This window comes from Montipora foliosa, chromosome 3 (genome assembly GCF_036669935.1).
Source record: "Montipora foliosa isolate CH-2021 chromosome 3, ASM3666993v2, whole genome shotgun sequence".
NCBI lineage: Eukaryota > Metazoa > Cnidaria > Anthozoa > Scleractinia > Acroporidae > Montipora > Montipora foliosa.
The window spans coordinates 67,722,515-67,735,014 of record NC_090871.1 but is presented as its reverse complement, the minus strand read 5'-3'; the positions used below and the strand labels follow the sequence as shown (position 1 = coordinate 67,735,014).

Here is a 12,500-nt window from a genome sequence, read left to right as displayed (position 1 = left end):
ATAACTGTTTCATAGCATTTACATTATATTGTAAATAGAATCTACCTACTAACTGAAATTGAGGGTCCATAGCAAAAATTGCATGTACATAGCACTTACATAGAAATACTATAGGATGTAAATAGGCTTTGACTAGCCTCTAAACATTTATGGAATAGTATTGTAATAGGAATTACACATCTCATGCCTAATGCTTGCATTTGAACAAGGTCAGAAAAATCAAGAAAAATAGCTTGAACTCACTGAGAAATAGAAGTACTAGTGCACACATGGAACACAAGAAACAAGGTTATCATATCCTGCTCCTGTAAAATAATATTCCAGCAAATAAGAAATGTGCTGGAAACTACAAAAAATCCATTTTAGTCAAGCTATTAACAGTTATTACCATAGCTCACAGACAAAAAAAATGGACTACAGACTTCAAAGCAGTAACATTTTTTTATTGCATGAACCTAAACATTTCACTCATGCCAAAATCTTTGGATTGGGTTCTTGTTTTAAATTTAAAAACAAAAAAAGCTTTAAAACACAGAACTATAACAAGTCTGCAAGGAGAGATCCCCAAATACATCAAACCATAACTGGTTGAGGAGGCAGAATTGGCTGCTAAGCATTTTTGCCTGCTGTAAAGGACCTTTCCCTGCTGTCCCATCAAATAATTTTTTTCAGATGTGTCTCTTTATACTCTTTCATGGCAACTAAAAAAAATACAGTACATATGCTTCAATCACTGATCATTACAATTAAATTGTGGCATTTTCTGCATTGATTACAATAGTTAAAGTGACAGAAACTAGCATTTTTACGAGAAAGAATCAGTTGTCAATCGTACTCATGTAACTTGCCGTATGAGAACTTTTTTTCCAAATCATTTGCATCAACATTTGATCTAACTTCATTATTCTTGTTAAAGCTTTACCAACTTTTACAGGGCTATAGCATTTAAGCCAAATTGAGTCTCCTTCTTTCACAAATTGACTCGAAGGTGTGAAAATGTGAATTCTTCATGCATGTAAATCGTTCCTCATTTTGAAGACAATAAGCCATCAAATCAAATGTTATTCGCTTAAAGTTAATGCTTACCTCTTTACTTGAGTTGTTGTAAGCATTTCCTTGCCTGGATCAGCATTTAAAGAGTAAAACTAACAAAAGAATCGTCACCACAAATTAAAGCGTGTCAGATCGTAGGTACAAACGTTTTGAATAAAACCGCCCCAAACCTGGAAGAGCTGGACTGGTACAGCTGACTGCTGACCAAAACGAAAAGGACTCACTAGTCTCCAGTCCGGTCTCTCACGTGTTATCCAAGATGGCAGAGGATGACAATCTTTCTACGGATTCATTTTAAATGAGAAAAATTCGAAAGATACTGGAGTTCATTGAAAGGATTAAGTGCTGACTTGGAGTGTGTAATTTTCAAGAGTAATACATCATGTTCCTTTTGAAATAAGGCCGATTATTAGACTCAGACAGCATCAAACAAGGTGATCCGTTGATTTGTATTTCTCACAATCTATTGAATATATCGGAATAAAAGCTTTCTTTTTCATTTCTCCGTGTACAGAGTGATTTTTTGGGGGTATCCTGCATGAACCCTTTCATTACAAGAAGCTGTCCAAGTTTCAGAACATTCTTGATTCTCCATTTAGTGTTCAGCCCAACTCAGATCACCTGGTTTCCTACAGGATGACCAAAGATCATGTCATCTTCATAGCACAATGTATCCAAGAAAGGGAAATTCATGTAGCTACCTCGTGGAGTTCAATTCAAATGGGATGACTGTATATGGAAAAGTAGTTTGTTACATTGTACGTGAAAATGTGGCATATGCATTACCTGAAGAACACAAGAAAACTGGCAGAAATTGTCTGCCAAGATCTACCTTTACCTCAAGATCCAGTTTTAAAGGATATTGTGGAGAGAAATTTAATTGGTGAACATTACCTTGAAGTTGAAGAAGATGGTGAACTATTAATCGTCAGTTGTCATCAAATTGTAAATAGATGTCTTTTTGTCAAAACAAGGGAAGCTAGAGGTTTCATAACAGTGCTAGATATCATGAGTAGACTTCAAAACTGATTAAACTGTCTTGGTGTGTAAGTTAAATACCGGTAACTATAGCAATGTTAATCAATTTCCCTTAGCAGCCCACTGAAGGAATTTAATAAGCTAAGAATACGGGTTGGTACATTTCGCTGACCCCCAGTCAATGGACTACCCAAATGGACTACCCTAAAAATGCTATTCGAACGAGTACTGTTGATCTATGTGTAAGCAGCATCTCAAATAGTGCTTACTTAAGCCTCAACAACGATTTTAAACAGCATTGTTCAACAGTATTTAAGTCTAAGCACCCATTTTAAGAAGGTTAGCTTACATGAAGTAATCCGCCATCACAACAATAATCGAAAGGTTTGAGATGCTGCTTACACATGGATCAACAGTACTCGTTCGAAATAGTATTTTTAGGGTAGTCCATTTGGGTGGTCCATGGACTGGGGGTCGGCGAAATGTACCAACCCCTAAGAATACACTGAATCTCAAATTTGAAAATTGGAGTTCAAATGCACTAGGTCTGTATGAAAAAGCTATTTTAACCAAGAGATTTTTTTCCTCGCATACTCCGGTTTTCCCCTCTCATAATAAAAAAAAAAAAACAATATTTCAATTGATTTGTTCTGCTTTCAGTTGATTTGTAGTCTCCCCAATTAGTAGAGCCGCCATGCTCAAATAAATAGCCTTAAGACTCAAATAAAGTGATTGTTATTATTACAGTAGTATTACTATTTACCTATAAGATTGAAATATCATTGAATGCTAACTTTTTTGACAAGATCTTGTAAGATTGTCTTGACATTGTTTTTAATAGATGTTAGAGTGTTGATACCTAATAATTTTTCTGAGATCTTGTAATTTTTTTGTATCAATAGAATGCTTCAAACTGACTTTTGATGACAAGATCTTGTAAGATTTCTTTAAGATCTTACAAGATTTTATCAAGATCTTTTAAGATCTTAAAATGCTATGCACTGACTAAATTTGACAAGATCTCTTAAGATTTATTTTAAGATCTTACAAGATTTTTATTAAGATCTTTTAAGGTCTTGGCAAGTTGGATACTGATGTTTTTTCTGATAAGATCTTGTAAGATTTTCTTAAGATCTTACAAGGTATTTTGTAAGATCTTAGAATGTTGAATATTGATTTTCTTGGATAAGATCTTGTAAGATCCTCTCAAGATCTTACAAGATTTTTACTAAGATTTTTTAAGATCTGAAGAGTTAAACAAGATCTTATTAAGATCTTAATTTTAATAAGAATCTTACAAGATTCTTGTAAGATCTTACAAGATCTTAATAAGATTTCCACCTGGGTAGTTTCTTACTTGAAACATGATATTTCTAGTGTTCACTGTTTTCAGATTTTCTTTCAGCTCTAGGATATGCAAATCAATCAAGGCAATCAAGGCATTCAAGGGACAAATAACGACTACGATAGCATCTTTTGGATAATGAATCCATGATCATGCAAATACGAACAAACTTTCGGCACAAGTTGAAATATCAAAAATTTGCTGCATCCACAGGGCTTGAAATTAACTTTTTTGCTCAGGTGCCAGCTGGCGACTAATGGGAAAAATTTGGTCGCGAGATGATAAATTTTGGTCGCCAAGTTATTTAATATATGACTTACGTAAGAACAAGATTTTAAATGTTACTTTACATGCAAGGAAAGTCAAAATTATTGAATAGCAAAAAAAAAAAAAAAGAAACCAGCACGAGAAAGAGCTCCAAAGCCACTGTTGTTTTCGGCTTTGTCTTTTAATAGTTTGGTAATAGTTAAGGTTATTTGAAATGAAGCGAAGCACAGTCCGTGTTTTCCATAGCAAGACAAACATGGGTCCTTTACCCTTGCTTTTCACCTCTTCAAAACGTAGTTCTTTATTCTCCTACAGCTTGCGTGGCCAGCAACTTGCTTTTATCGCAAGTAAACGCGATACTCCAATTGCTTGGCCTAGGTGCCCACACAACCACAGTGCTCGTACCATTCTCCGACCGGGATAAAATAAAAGGAGCGGCTCGTATACGGTTTCAGTAGCCTCTAGAATCAGAGGAACTTGGTTTCTTAACGTACTTTTCTACCGATGTTTATCTCCACTTATTAATCACCTTGTGCAGTCCAATTTTGCAGGTGTTTGCTTTCTAACAGAAGGGACAAGTTCTCTAACCCACTTTATGTTAAGGGTACAGGTTGCTTTTTGAAGGTTCCATACAAGTTTCAAACTCATTATGCGATGTCCAGGTTCATTATCAATATATTATCAATATCAAGCTAGTTCGGAGGAGGTCCTTCAGTATAAATTTGGCTAAATCTACGTTTTCAGCACTCGCAACTGACGATGTATTTAAATCATCAAATAACCTTCTTGCTGAATCTTCGTCTTCCGGGCGCAAAAATTCACGTAACTAACCGGCAAGAAGCATACGGTGTTTAAGTGCGCCAACTATCCCATGAAGCCGCTGAAACAACATGGCGCCTAGTAAACGCAGTGACGGAAGTATCGAAGTACTTTTTGTGCTGTTGATTAACAATGTGAGAAACCGATTTTGTTACAGTATTTATACATTATTTTAGAGGGGAAAGAAAGGTGAGTCGTGTTCTATGTACCAGTTCCGAACAATTTCATCATATAAAGCTTCAAATACAAAAGTTGTCTCCTGTTTTGACAAAACGTGATTTGCCAGCTGGCGACCAGTTCTGAAAATCTAGTCGCCAGCACTCAGTTTTTGGTCGCATTGGCGACCAGTGAGTCGCAATTTCAAGCCCTGATCCAGTTGGCAGGACCACAAACACATCCTCACTCTTGATGAAATTCCTGAACAGGTTTCAATTCTAAAATCTGCGAAAATTCAGAATTTGCTGTGTATTGTACTGTGCAAACCTCTTAATACTTGCTCTAATTCACAGCCTTTCACTGCTAGTTTTGTTTTCATAGCAGTCCTTGCGTTCAAAACCGGTTTTGTGGCCACTGGGGTGCACTATCGCCGTTCAACCGGTGAAAGTGAGTGTTAGATTGTTTTTACTCGGAAAGAAGTGGCACTGACTATGAAAACCAATCAGCGACTGTGTTCATAATCACAAATCATGGAAGTGAGATTCTAAACCATGGTGACCAGAGGTTCGTATTTTTCGCCTCTCCGTTTTGACTGGTTGCTCCTCGCAAAAGAAAAATAGAACCTCTGGCACCCTGGGTACATATACATGTAACAGCCAATTAATTTTTGAAATACTTATTGTAAAATGCTATGGTAGAAATGCTGTGGATCTCACCCTTCCATTCAGCAATTACGTGAAATATTGTTTTCTCTTCCTTACTGTATTTAGACTCAGAAGAAAGCTCTCCGTGTGAGCTTTGATGTTTCACCTCGTCAGGAGCAGAGTAAGATTGACGGGGATGATAAACGGAGGTCTCTACTTGGATATGATTGGATTGCAGGTATGCTGGACAACACTTCTTATTTGTCAGAAAGACCTGATGGCTATTTTGATGATCTCAAGGAGTTCCGGAGAGTGAACAAAAAAGACTGCTTTGGAGCAAATATTTTCGAGTAAGTGAAATTTAAATGGTTTCAAATTCTATGAAACCGGTGAATGGTTTTATTTTGAGATCCTGGGTGAGATATTTTGGGTTCAATGCAAATTGTGAATTGACTGTCATTCTTTTGCATCTCATGTTTGTAGACTTCCATACTCTCCTCAAAAAGTCACCCCTTTCAGAAGTTCCCATGATAGCAAAGTGGAGAATGTAGTCACTTGTAAGTTAATTTTGTTTTTTAGTACAATTTAGTTATTGGTGGTACAGGTACACGTGTAGAAGACCTTATCAAGGAAATACATGTAACAAGTGAAAACTGCATTTCAGGCTAGTCTCAGAGGGCAACCACAGGCACTTATTAATACATGTTGGAGTAGTCTATGGAAGAAAATCAACCCGATTGAGATCATTGAACATTAATTTACGTGGCATTACCAGGGAAGGAAACTGTGGGCCGTCTGGGAGGGGTAACTTTTCCATTCAGACAAGGAAAAACATGATCCTAATCGTCAGAATGGTCAACCAAGCTGTAGAGGTCCAACTTAAGAAAGGAAGCTATCTTAACTTACCTTCTTTCTTAGGATATACTGTATATTAATAAATCATTCTTTCCATATTTGATAACCTACGACTGTAAGTGCACTAAGAAGTAAGTAGCTCTTACAGAAATAGGGGATATTACATGGCCGCGCGGGGATACAAATTTTATATTTGAGTGCTGCAAGTATCTCTCACGAGTGAGCGAAGCGAACGAGTGAGAGATACTTTCAGCAAGAGAAGATAAAATTCGTATCCCCAAGCGGCCATGTAATGTTCTGTTTATTATATAGATATTGATGAAATGTCTAGATTTATGACAACTTGTTTTATTCAGTTTCGAAATGATGAAAAAGTGGTCACCAACGGCTAAAACACGCATGTTGTGTAACATAAAAACAAGATATGAAAGTTATGAAAAACAAATCATGATAATGTCAAATTTTGCAATAAAAATGTTAATGTAGTAGAGAAAAATTATATTAAAGCACAAAAGTATCTTACAATGAAGAGAAAGCGTGCGTTTTATTGGCTAATTGTGTTGGTTACCATGACAACACCTATATCATCACATGTGAAAGATAAAAATGATATGTTCACTGCGTGTGGTGAAGATATGATTTTTTAGCAAAAGGAGAAATCCTGGTATTTCATCAAACAAGCAAAACATACAGTGTACTTGTCCGAAGGGAGAAGTTAATTAAAAAGAAAGTTTCTTGCCCTGATTACAGTGTAGTATCAAAGGGTTAATGTTCTTGAATGTGAAAATCTTATACAGGTGTAATCACTTGTAAAATAGCCGACTGGTTTACTCCCGATCAGTAGGGATTCTTAACAGTTTTTGTTTTTGTTGTTCTGTTCTCTTGTTTCGTTGATTATGTTTCATTGGCCCTGAAAAGCCCTTATGGGGATTGGTCAATTAAGTATGTATTGTATTGGTCAAGGACTACCAATATCCTCAGACTTAAAAGACTCAAACATGTACAATGCATTAAGAAAACTGATAATAAAAAAGCCAGCTGTCTAAAACGTTTGCGTTACATGTAACACCATGAGCTTGTGCTTTCTGTCACTTGAAGCCCCCAAGACTCATGCAGCCCACCCCCACCCCACCCCCCCCCCCAAAAAAAAAAACAGAAAAAAAGTAACACAAGGAACTCAGTGGGCTAATGGGCCCTGCAAGAAAGAGGGCTCTAAAGTGATTGTTTTTACTGTATGTGTAACCCTTGTACGTTTTGTGAGACAGTGAACTCCCTTAGGTGAAATGAACATGCAGCATAGGTTCAGCCTCATTAGTGCGCGTAGTTGGGTGGTTACTTACTTGACTTGGCATCTGGAGATTCCAGGTTCAAAGCCTGTTATGTCCGGTCCTTAACTATAACTTACATGTAAATGTAATTTAAATCTTTTTTATCTGCTCAGCAAAGTTCACCTACAGCCCATGGGGTAGGGAAATCTCAAGTGATGTTGCATGTACATGCCGGAAGCACTCATATTCTCATGGTTATATGTACATGTACTCTCAGCAACTAACACCATCATTTTGCGACCAGCCAGTTAAGGCAAGATCATTTGCAAAGTTTGTGAGATGAAAGAAAAACCGGAGTTTATTTTTTGACCTTTTAAAGGTCTTTATTGCACCAGTTGGCTCGGGCAAGTCAGCTAATAATATTGGGATGCAAGCTGCAATAAGACCAACATAAAGTTACAGTATATTTAGCAACTACTCACTGAAGTGGAGGTGGCTGGTGGTGGATATTTACTTCACGGCTCAGTAAATATCCACCACTAGCCACCGACACTGAGGTGAATAGTTGTTTTAGTATATACTAAAACAGTGAGATAATATAGCACAAAAAGAGGATTTTAACTTGTTTATTCCTGCAAAGATTACAACATTTTCCTGCGCAAATTCCACGTGAATTGCTCGGAGGTGAATAGCAAAGGATATCCAGAGTTTGAGTAACCAATCAGTGCGTGCGTTCCACGCTATCCACTGTCTTAGTATATACTAAAGGCTATTAGTGTATACTAAAACAGTGGATAGCGTTGAACGCGGGCGCTGATTGGCTCGTCAAACTCCGAATGTCATGTGCTATTTACCTCCGAGCAACTCGGGAAAAAATGGCGTCCCGATTTGCATCCGTGACAAGTGAAGAAAACATCCAAATTAATTTTTTGTGCTGTATATTATTCACTTCGGTGAATAGTTGTTAATGATTACTATTGATAATGTCATTATTATTGTTTTCATTGAATTTGTTGAGAGGAACATTTGTATGTCTGTTGTCATTCCTTTAGGTGATAATGCATACACATTAAATGAACGTCTTTTTGCCATTCCCATCCATGGGCCAGAGACACCTTGTTCAGTTTGTCGCACAAAACGGGAGTCTGAGTATGAAGCAGAAGGAAGCTATGTGCGGTATGTTCTAATCTATGGAATCAATAAACTGGGTTAATAGTGATTAATATATACAAAAACAGTGGATAGCGTTGAATGTGTGCGCAGATTAGTTACTCAAACTTCCGATATCCTTTGCTATTCACCTCCGAGCAACGCGTGCGGAATTTGCAGGGATAAATGAGTTAGAATCATCATTTTGTGCGATATTATCACTGTTTCAGTATAGACTAAAGCAACTACATGTATTCACCTCAAATAGACAGTGTCAGTGACTAGTGGTGGATATATAACTCGCCGCTTCCTGGCTCGGTAAATATCCACCACTAGCCACCTCCACTTTGGTGGATAGTTGCTAATTGTTGTACCTTTGAAATTGCATCTAGACAATGGTGGCAAAAATCAATTTCTTTTTTTCTGTTGGGTGTAGAGGGATGGGGCACACTGCTTACTGCTGTCTAGTTGTCTAATAGTTTTTTGCTATTTTGTTTGACTACATTTTGGATCTTGCATCCTTTTTTTTGTGAAAACCGGTGAAATAACTAGTCTTATATTGCAGCTTCTGTGTAACTGCACTACATGTACGGTAAGTTGTTATATACAGTCTATTTATACTGTTAGTGTATAAACAGACCAGGAGAAATTAAGGGAACTTTCTTATAATGCACTGATAATAATAATATTGTTGAAGCACATTGCTTCTTGTATTAGTAATTGGGTAGTTTAGGTAGCTAGAAAGAACTCTTCTTCAGTATTGCTTATTAACGATTGTAAACCCCTTGGGCCTTGCTTTCTTTCTGGTGAGTTGCACAGACTTTCTAATAATTAATCAATTTTTTTCCCCTTAGGGTGAGTGTTCCTCGGTCAGCTCTTCTTTCACCCTACCGACTTAAGCCTCACAGGCGATCCAGCTTTGATTCAACTGATTCAGTTGGTTTATCGTCGCATTGTCTTGCTGGCTGGGAGAGCTCCAAGCCTACAGTCACCCCGATGCCATCATCCTTGGATCTTAGAACCTCACTTCATCAGTCTCGAGCAACACTGGTGAGTATAAATTGCCACTGATTTAAGAACTTTGTACAAGTTATGCTAGAGTGATATCGTCAGAAACGTGGGACTTTAAGCCCTTAAATGTTCAGGACCTAACGAAATTATAGGCTTTCAATCTTGCTTAAGATCAATGAAAGTAAAAATTGTCACCATACATTTAACATTTCATCTACATTGAGTCTCCTGCAGCTCAGTGTTGGAGCATCTGTGGACTTCTGTTAGTTGTACACAGAGTTTTTTTTTCTACAGGGTGCCTGTGTGTTAACTGTCATCGTTTTTTCTTCTACAATGTACTTTAAGTAAACTTAAATTTGAAAGATGAGGTAAAGAAGGAGCTTAATTAAATGATAGATGTCATAAGCCCTGTTTAGTGGAGATGTTGCAGCAGTTCTTTCTGGTACAGGTTTAACACTCTTTTCAGCATTAAGCCTAAAAGAAATTCACTTACTCTCCTCCTCCTTCCCTTAAGGGTTAGGGTTAGCACCGTGTACAAAAACAGAAAGATCAAGGACGAAAGGTAACTGTGGGGAGACAACCCGCCTCTGTTGAATCAAGAGTGCGTGGTGTTACACTTTCAATGTGACCTGTGCGATGTCAGTTGCACGTGCCGACACCTACACAAACGAATTGAAGAACACAAAGGATCGACAGTGGGAAACCATCTCAACGAACAACATAACATGGACCGGGATAACATCACGAGAACCTTTAAATGCCATCACAAACTTGATTGTCTTACTTTCAAAATTCTGTTTATCAAAGAATTGAACCCAGCTCTTAACAAAGTGTGCGATTCAAGTCGCGCAAAAGTATTTCTTTAGATCTTTCTTTTGTTTTTTATTGTTTCATTATTATATGTCCCGCTGTTTTCTTAATAATAATAATGATGATAATAATAATAATAATAATAATAATAATAATAATAATAATAATAATAATAATAATAGCACTTTATTTATGTAGCGCCATTTCTATCGCTTTCCAACAGCGCTTCAAACTCGTTCCCAGGGTCTCCATTGTCGTTGAGAACAAAGAGACCTGGGAACGAGGTTGATAGCACTTTACAGTAATTCTAAAAATATCTCACCAATAATAATTAATAAAAATAAAACGTTACCAACTACCTCACTAACTTCATTAGTACTTCTCAATTACCTTACATATTTTATCATATTTTAGCGTTCGTGTATCTCGTATATTTTATCCACACTTGAAAATGACCTTGGAGAGGTCGAAATGTCGTGACTTTATGTCTTATTCTTATCACAAAATCTGATTTTTGCTCCCTATTCAATGTATTTTGCGGGCAGGATGCATCTAGAGCTGGTCGTTTCCCAAGTGATGTTGCTGAAACTACTGAAGACTTATTAAACAGAAGCCATTCCCTCAGATATGGACTTCAAGTGTTGGAAAGAGAGAGGCGTGGAACTACTCAACTTCCACCTTTTACCACACCTTACCCTATTTTATAGCGCCGTATCATTCACTGACTTGAGAGGGATTTTCTTGTCTGAGATCGTTATCCAGTACTCTTTGGGCAAACTCGTAAGCTCTACAATGTGTAAAATGTGCAGCAAATTGTTTTTGAAGGTGAATTCATTCTGACCGGAAATCAATCCATCTACTTATGCATTCACGTAGTACTCTCTCACGTGCAATTTGGTGAAATTCCAAACGAACTCAATCAATTGCTTCTTGGTCTAGTCATGCCTCTTGACCTTTTTTATTATTATTATTATTCTGACGTTTTTATACAAAATAAAGGACATTTTCTATAAAGTGAGGTGTCAATTGATGTATATGTGGAAGAAAGAATGACAACTTTTTTTTTTCTAAATGTAAATGGCGGCTTAGACCGTAGAATCTTTTTGCTTTCGACAGTTGCTTGTGACTTGCTTACGCCATGACTTTTGCACAAAATGACAAGTGGTGTCGTTTAAATCAGACTTAAGGAACCCTTTACATATATGACGTTCACGACTCGTGTCCTTGTAAATGGTCGTGACTCGGTCACGGTGTCGTCAGTTACATGGAGAAGTCGTAAGCAAATATGCTAACGCATACATCGCTCATAACAATACCTTTATTTTCTTCAGTCAGCTATTCTACAGAATATCGTAGGTTACGTTATTTCATTTCACATATCGAACTTAGAAAGATACTGTTATTGTACTTATGGAAAACTTTTCACCTGAATACAATCAAATTAAAAAACCGGGCAACTAAATAAGACACAATTAAAACATACACCTAATCATAAGATATAAATCATTGTTTAAGTGTAAGGGCCGATTTACATGATACGATTTTGTCGCATGGGACAAGCTCACGACAGGCTTACGACATGACTTACGATTGTCGCAGCGTTTTAAAACATGTTTTAAAATGCTACGACATTTTTTCTGACGTACACAACAATCGTAAATTATGTCGTAAGCCGTTGTCGCATGCGACAAACTCGTACCGTGTAAATCGGGCCTAACAGTAACAATTAAAGGCCATCGTAAGTTGGAAAATGTGTTTCATACATGTATGCCGAGCGTACGATATGTAAGAATAAAAAACCAGTTTACTAGACGACATCACACGGCTTAGTGTATCTTGCCATCCCGCTCTGGATGACCCTATAGCAAGATCTTTGAAAACGTCTTACAAATTGCACAGAACTGGGTCATTTATCATCTTTTTCAGTTAAGATGGCTGGCAATCGTGGTGAAGATCCAACTAACGTGATCTCGAGCTTTGTCAGCGTATATGGCTGCACTCTTCTTTAGTTATAGGCATTTGAATGATAGCGTCGTTTTATTATCATGACCATACAGAGTTCTTTTTCAAATGCTTGTTACTAGATTTTTCTACTCTACTAGTCTAATAGTAGATTACTGACCGCATGACGTCGGACTCACTTCA

General features: G+C 37.2%; 2 protein-coding genes across 5 annotated transcripts in view; one reads left to right on the top strand and one right to left on the bottom strand.

The window, feature by feature from the left end:
- The window catches only part of LOC137998081 (migration and invasion-inhibitory protein-like), a 13,524-nt gene extending 1,999 nt beyond the window's left edge, over positions 1 to 11,525 (top strand). The window contains exons 2-6 of one of the 2 annotated variants that reach the window (XM_068844496.1): positions 5,389 to 5,612; positions 5,746 to 5,819; positions 8,438 to 8,561; positions 9,389 to 9,584; positions 10,901 to 11,525. In XM_068844496.1, coding sequence (XP_068700597.1) covers positions 5,389 to 5,612; positions 5,746 to 5,819; positions 8,438 to 8,561; positions 9,389 to 9,584; positions 10,901 to 11,062 — 780 coding nt within the window. In that variant the 3' untranslated portion in view covers positions 11,063 to 11,525. The other variant, XM_068844497.1, reaches the window with a different exon arrangement.
- Positions 11,526 to 11,655: 130 nt separating this feature from the next.
- LOC137998080 (ephrin type-A receptor 4-like) overlaps positions 11,656 to 12,500 on the bottom strand; it is a 127,894-nt gene continuing 127,049 nt past the window's right edge. For all 3 annotated transcript variants that reach the window (XM_068844494.1, XM_068844493.1, XM_068844495.1), the window contains one exon: positions 11,656 to 12,500. This exon is cut by the window's right edge and continues 791 nt beyond it. The gene's annotated coding sequence lies outside the window, so the exon portion shown is untranslated.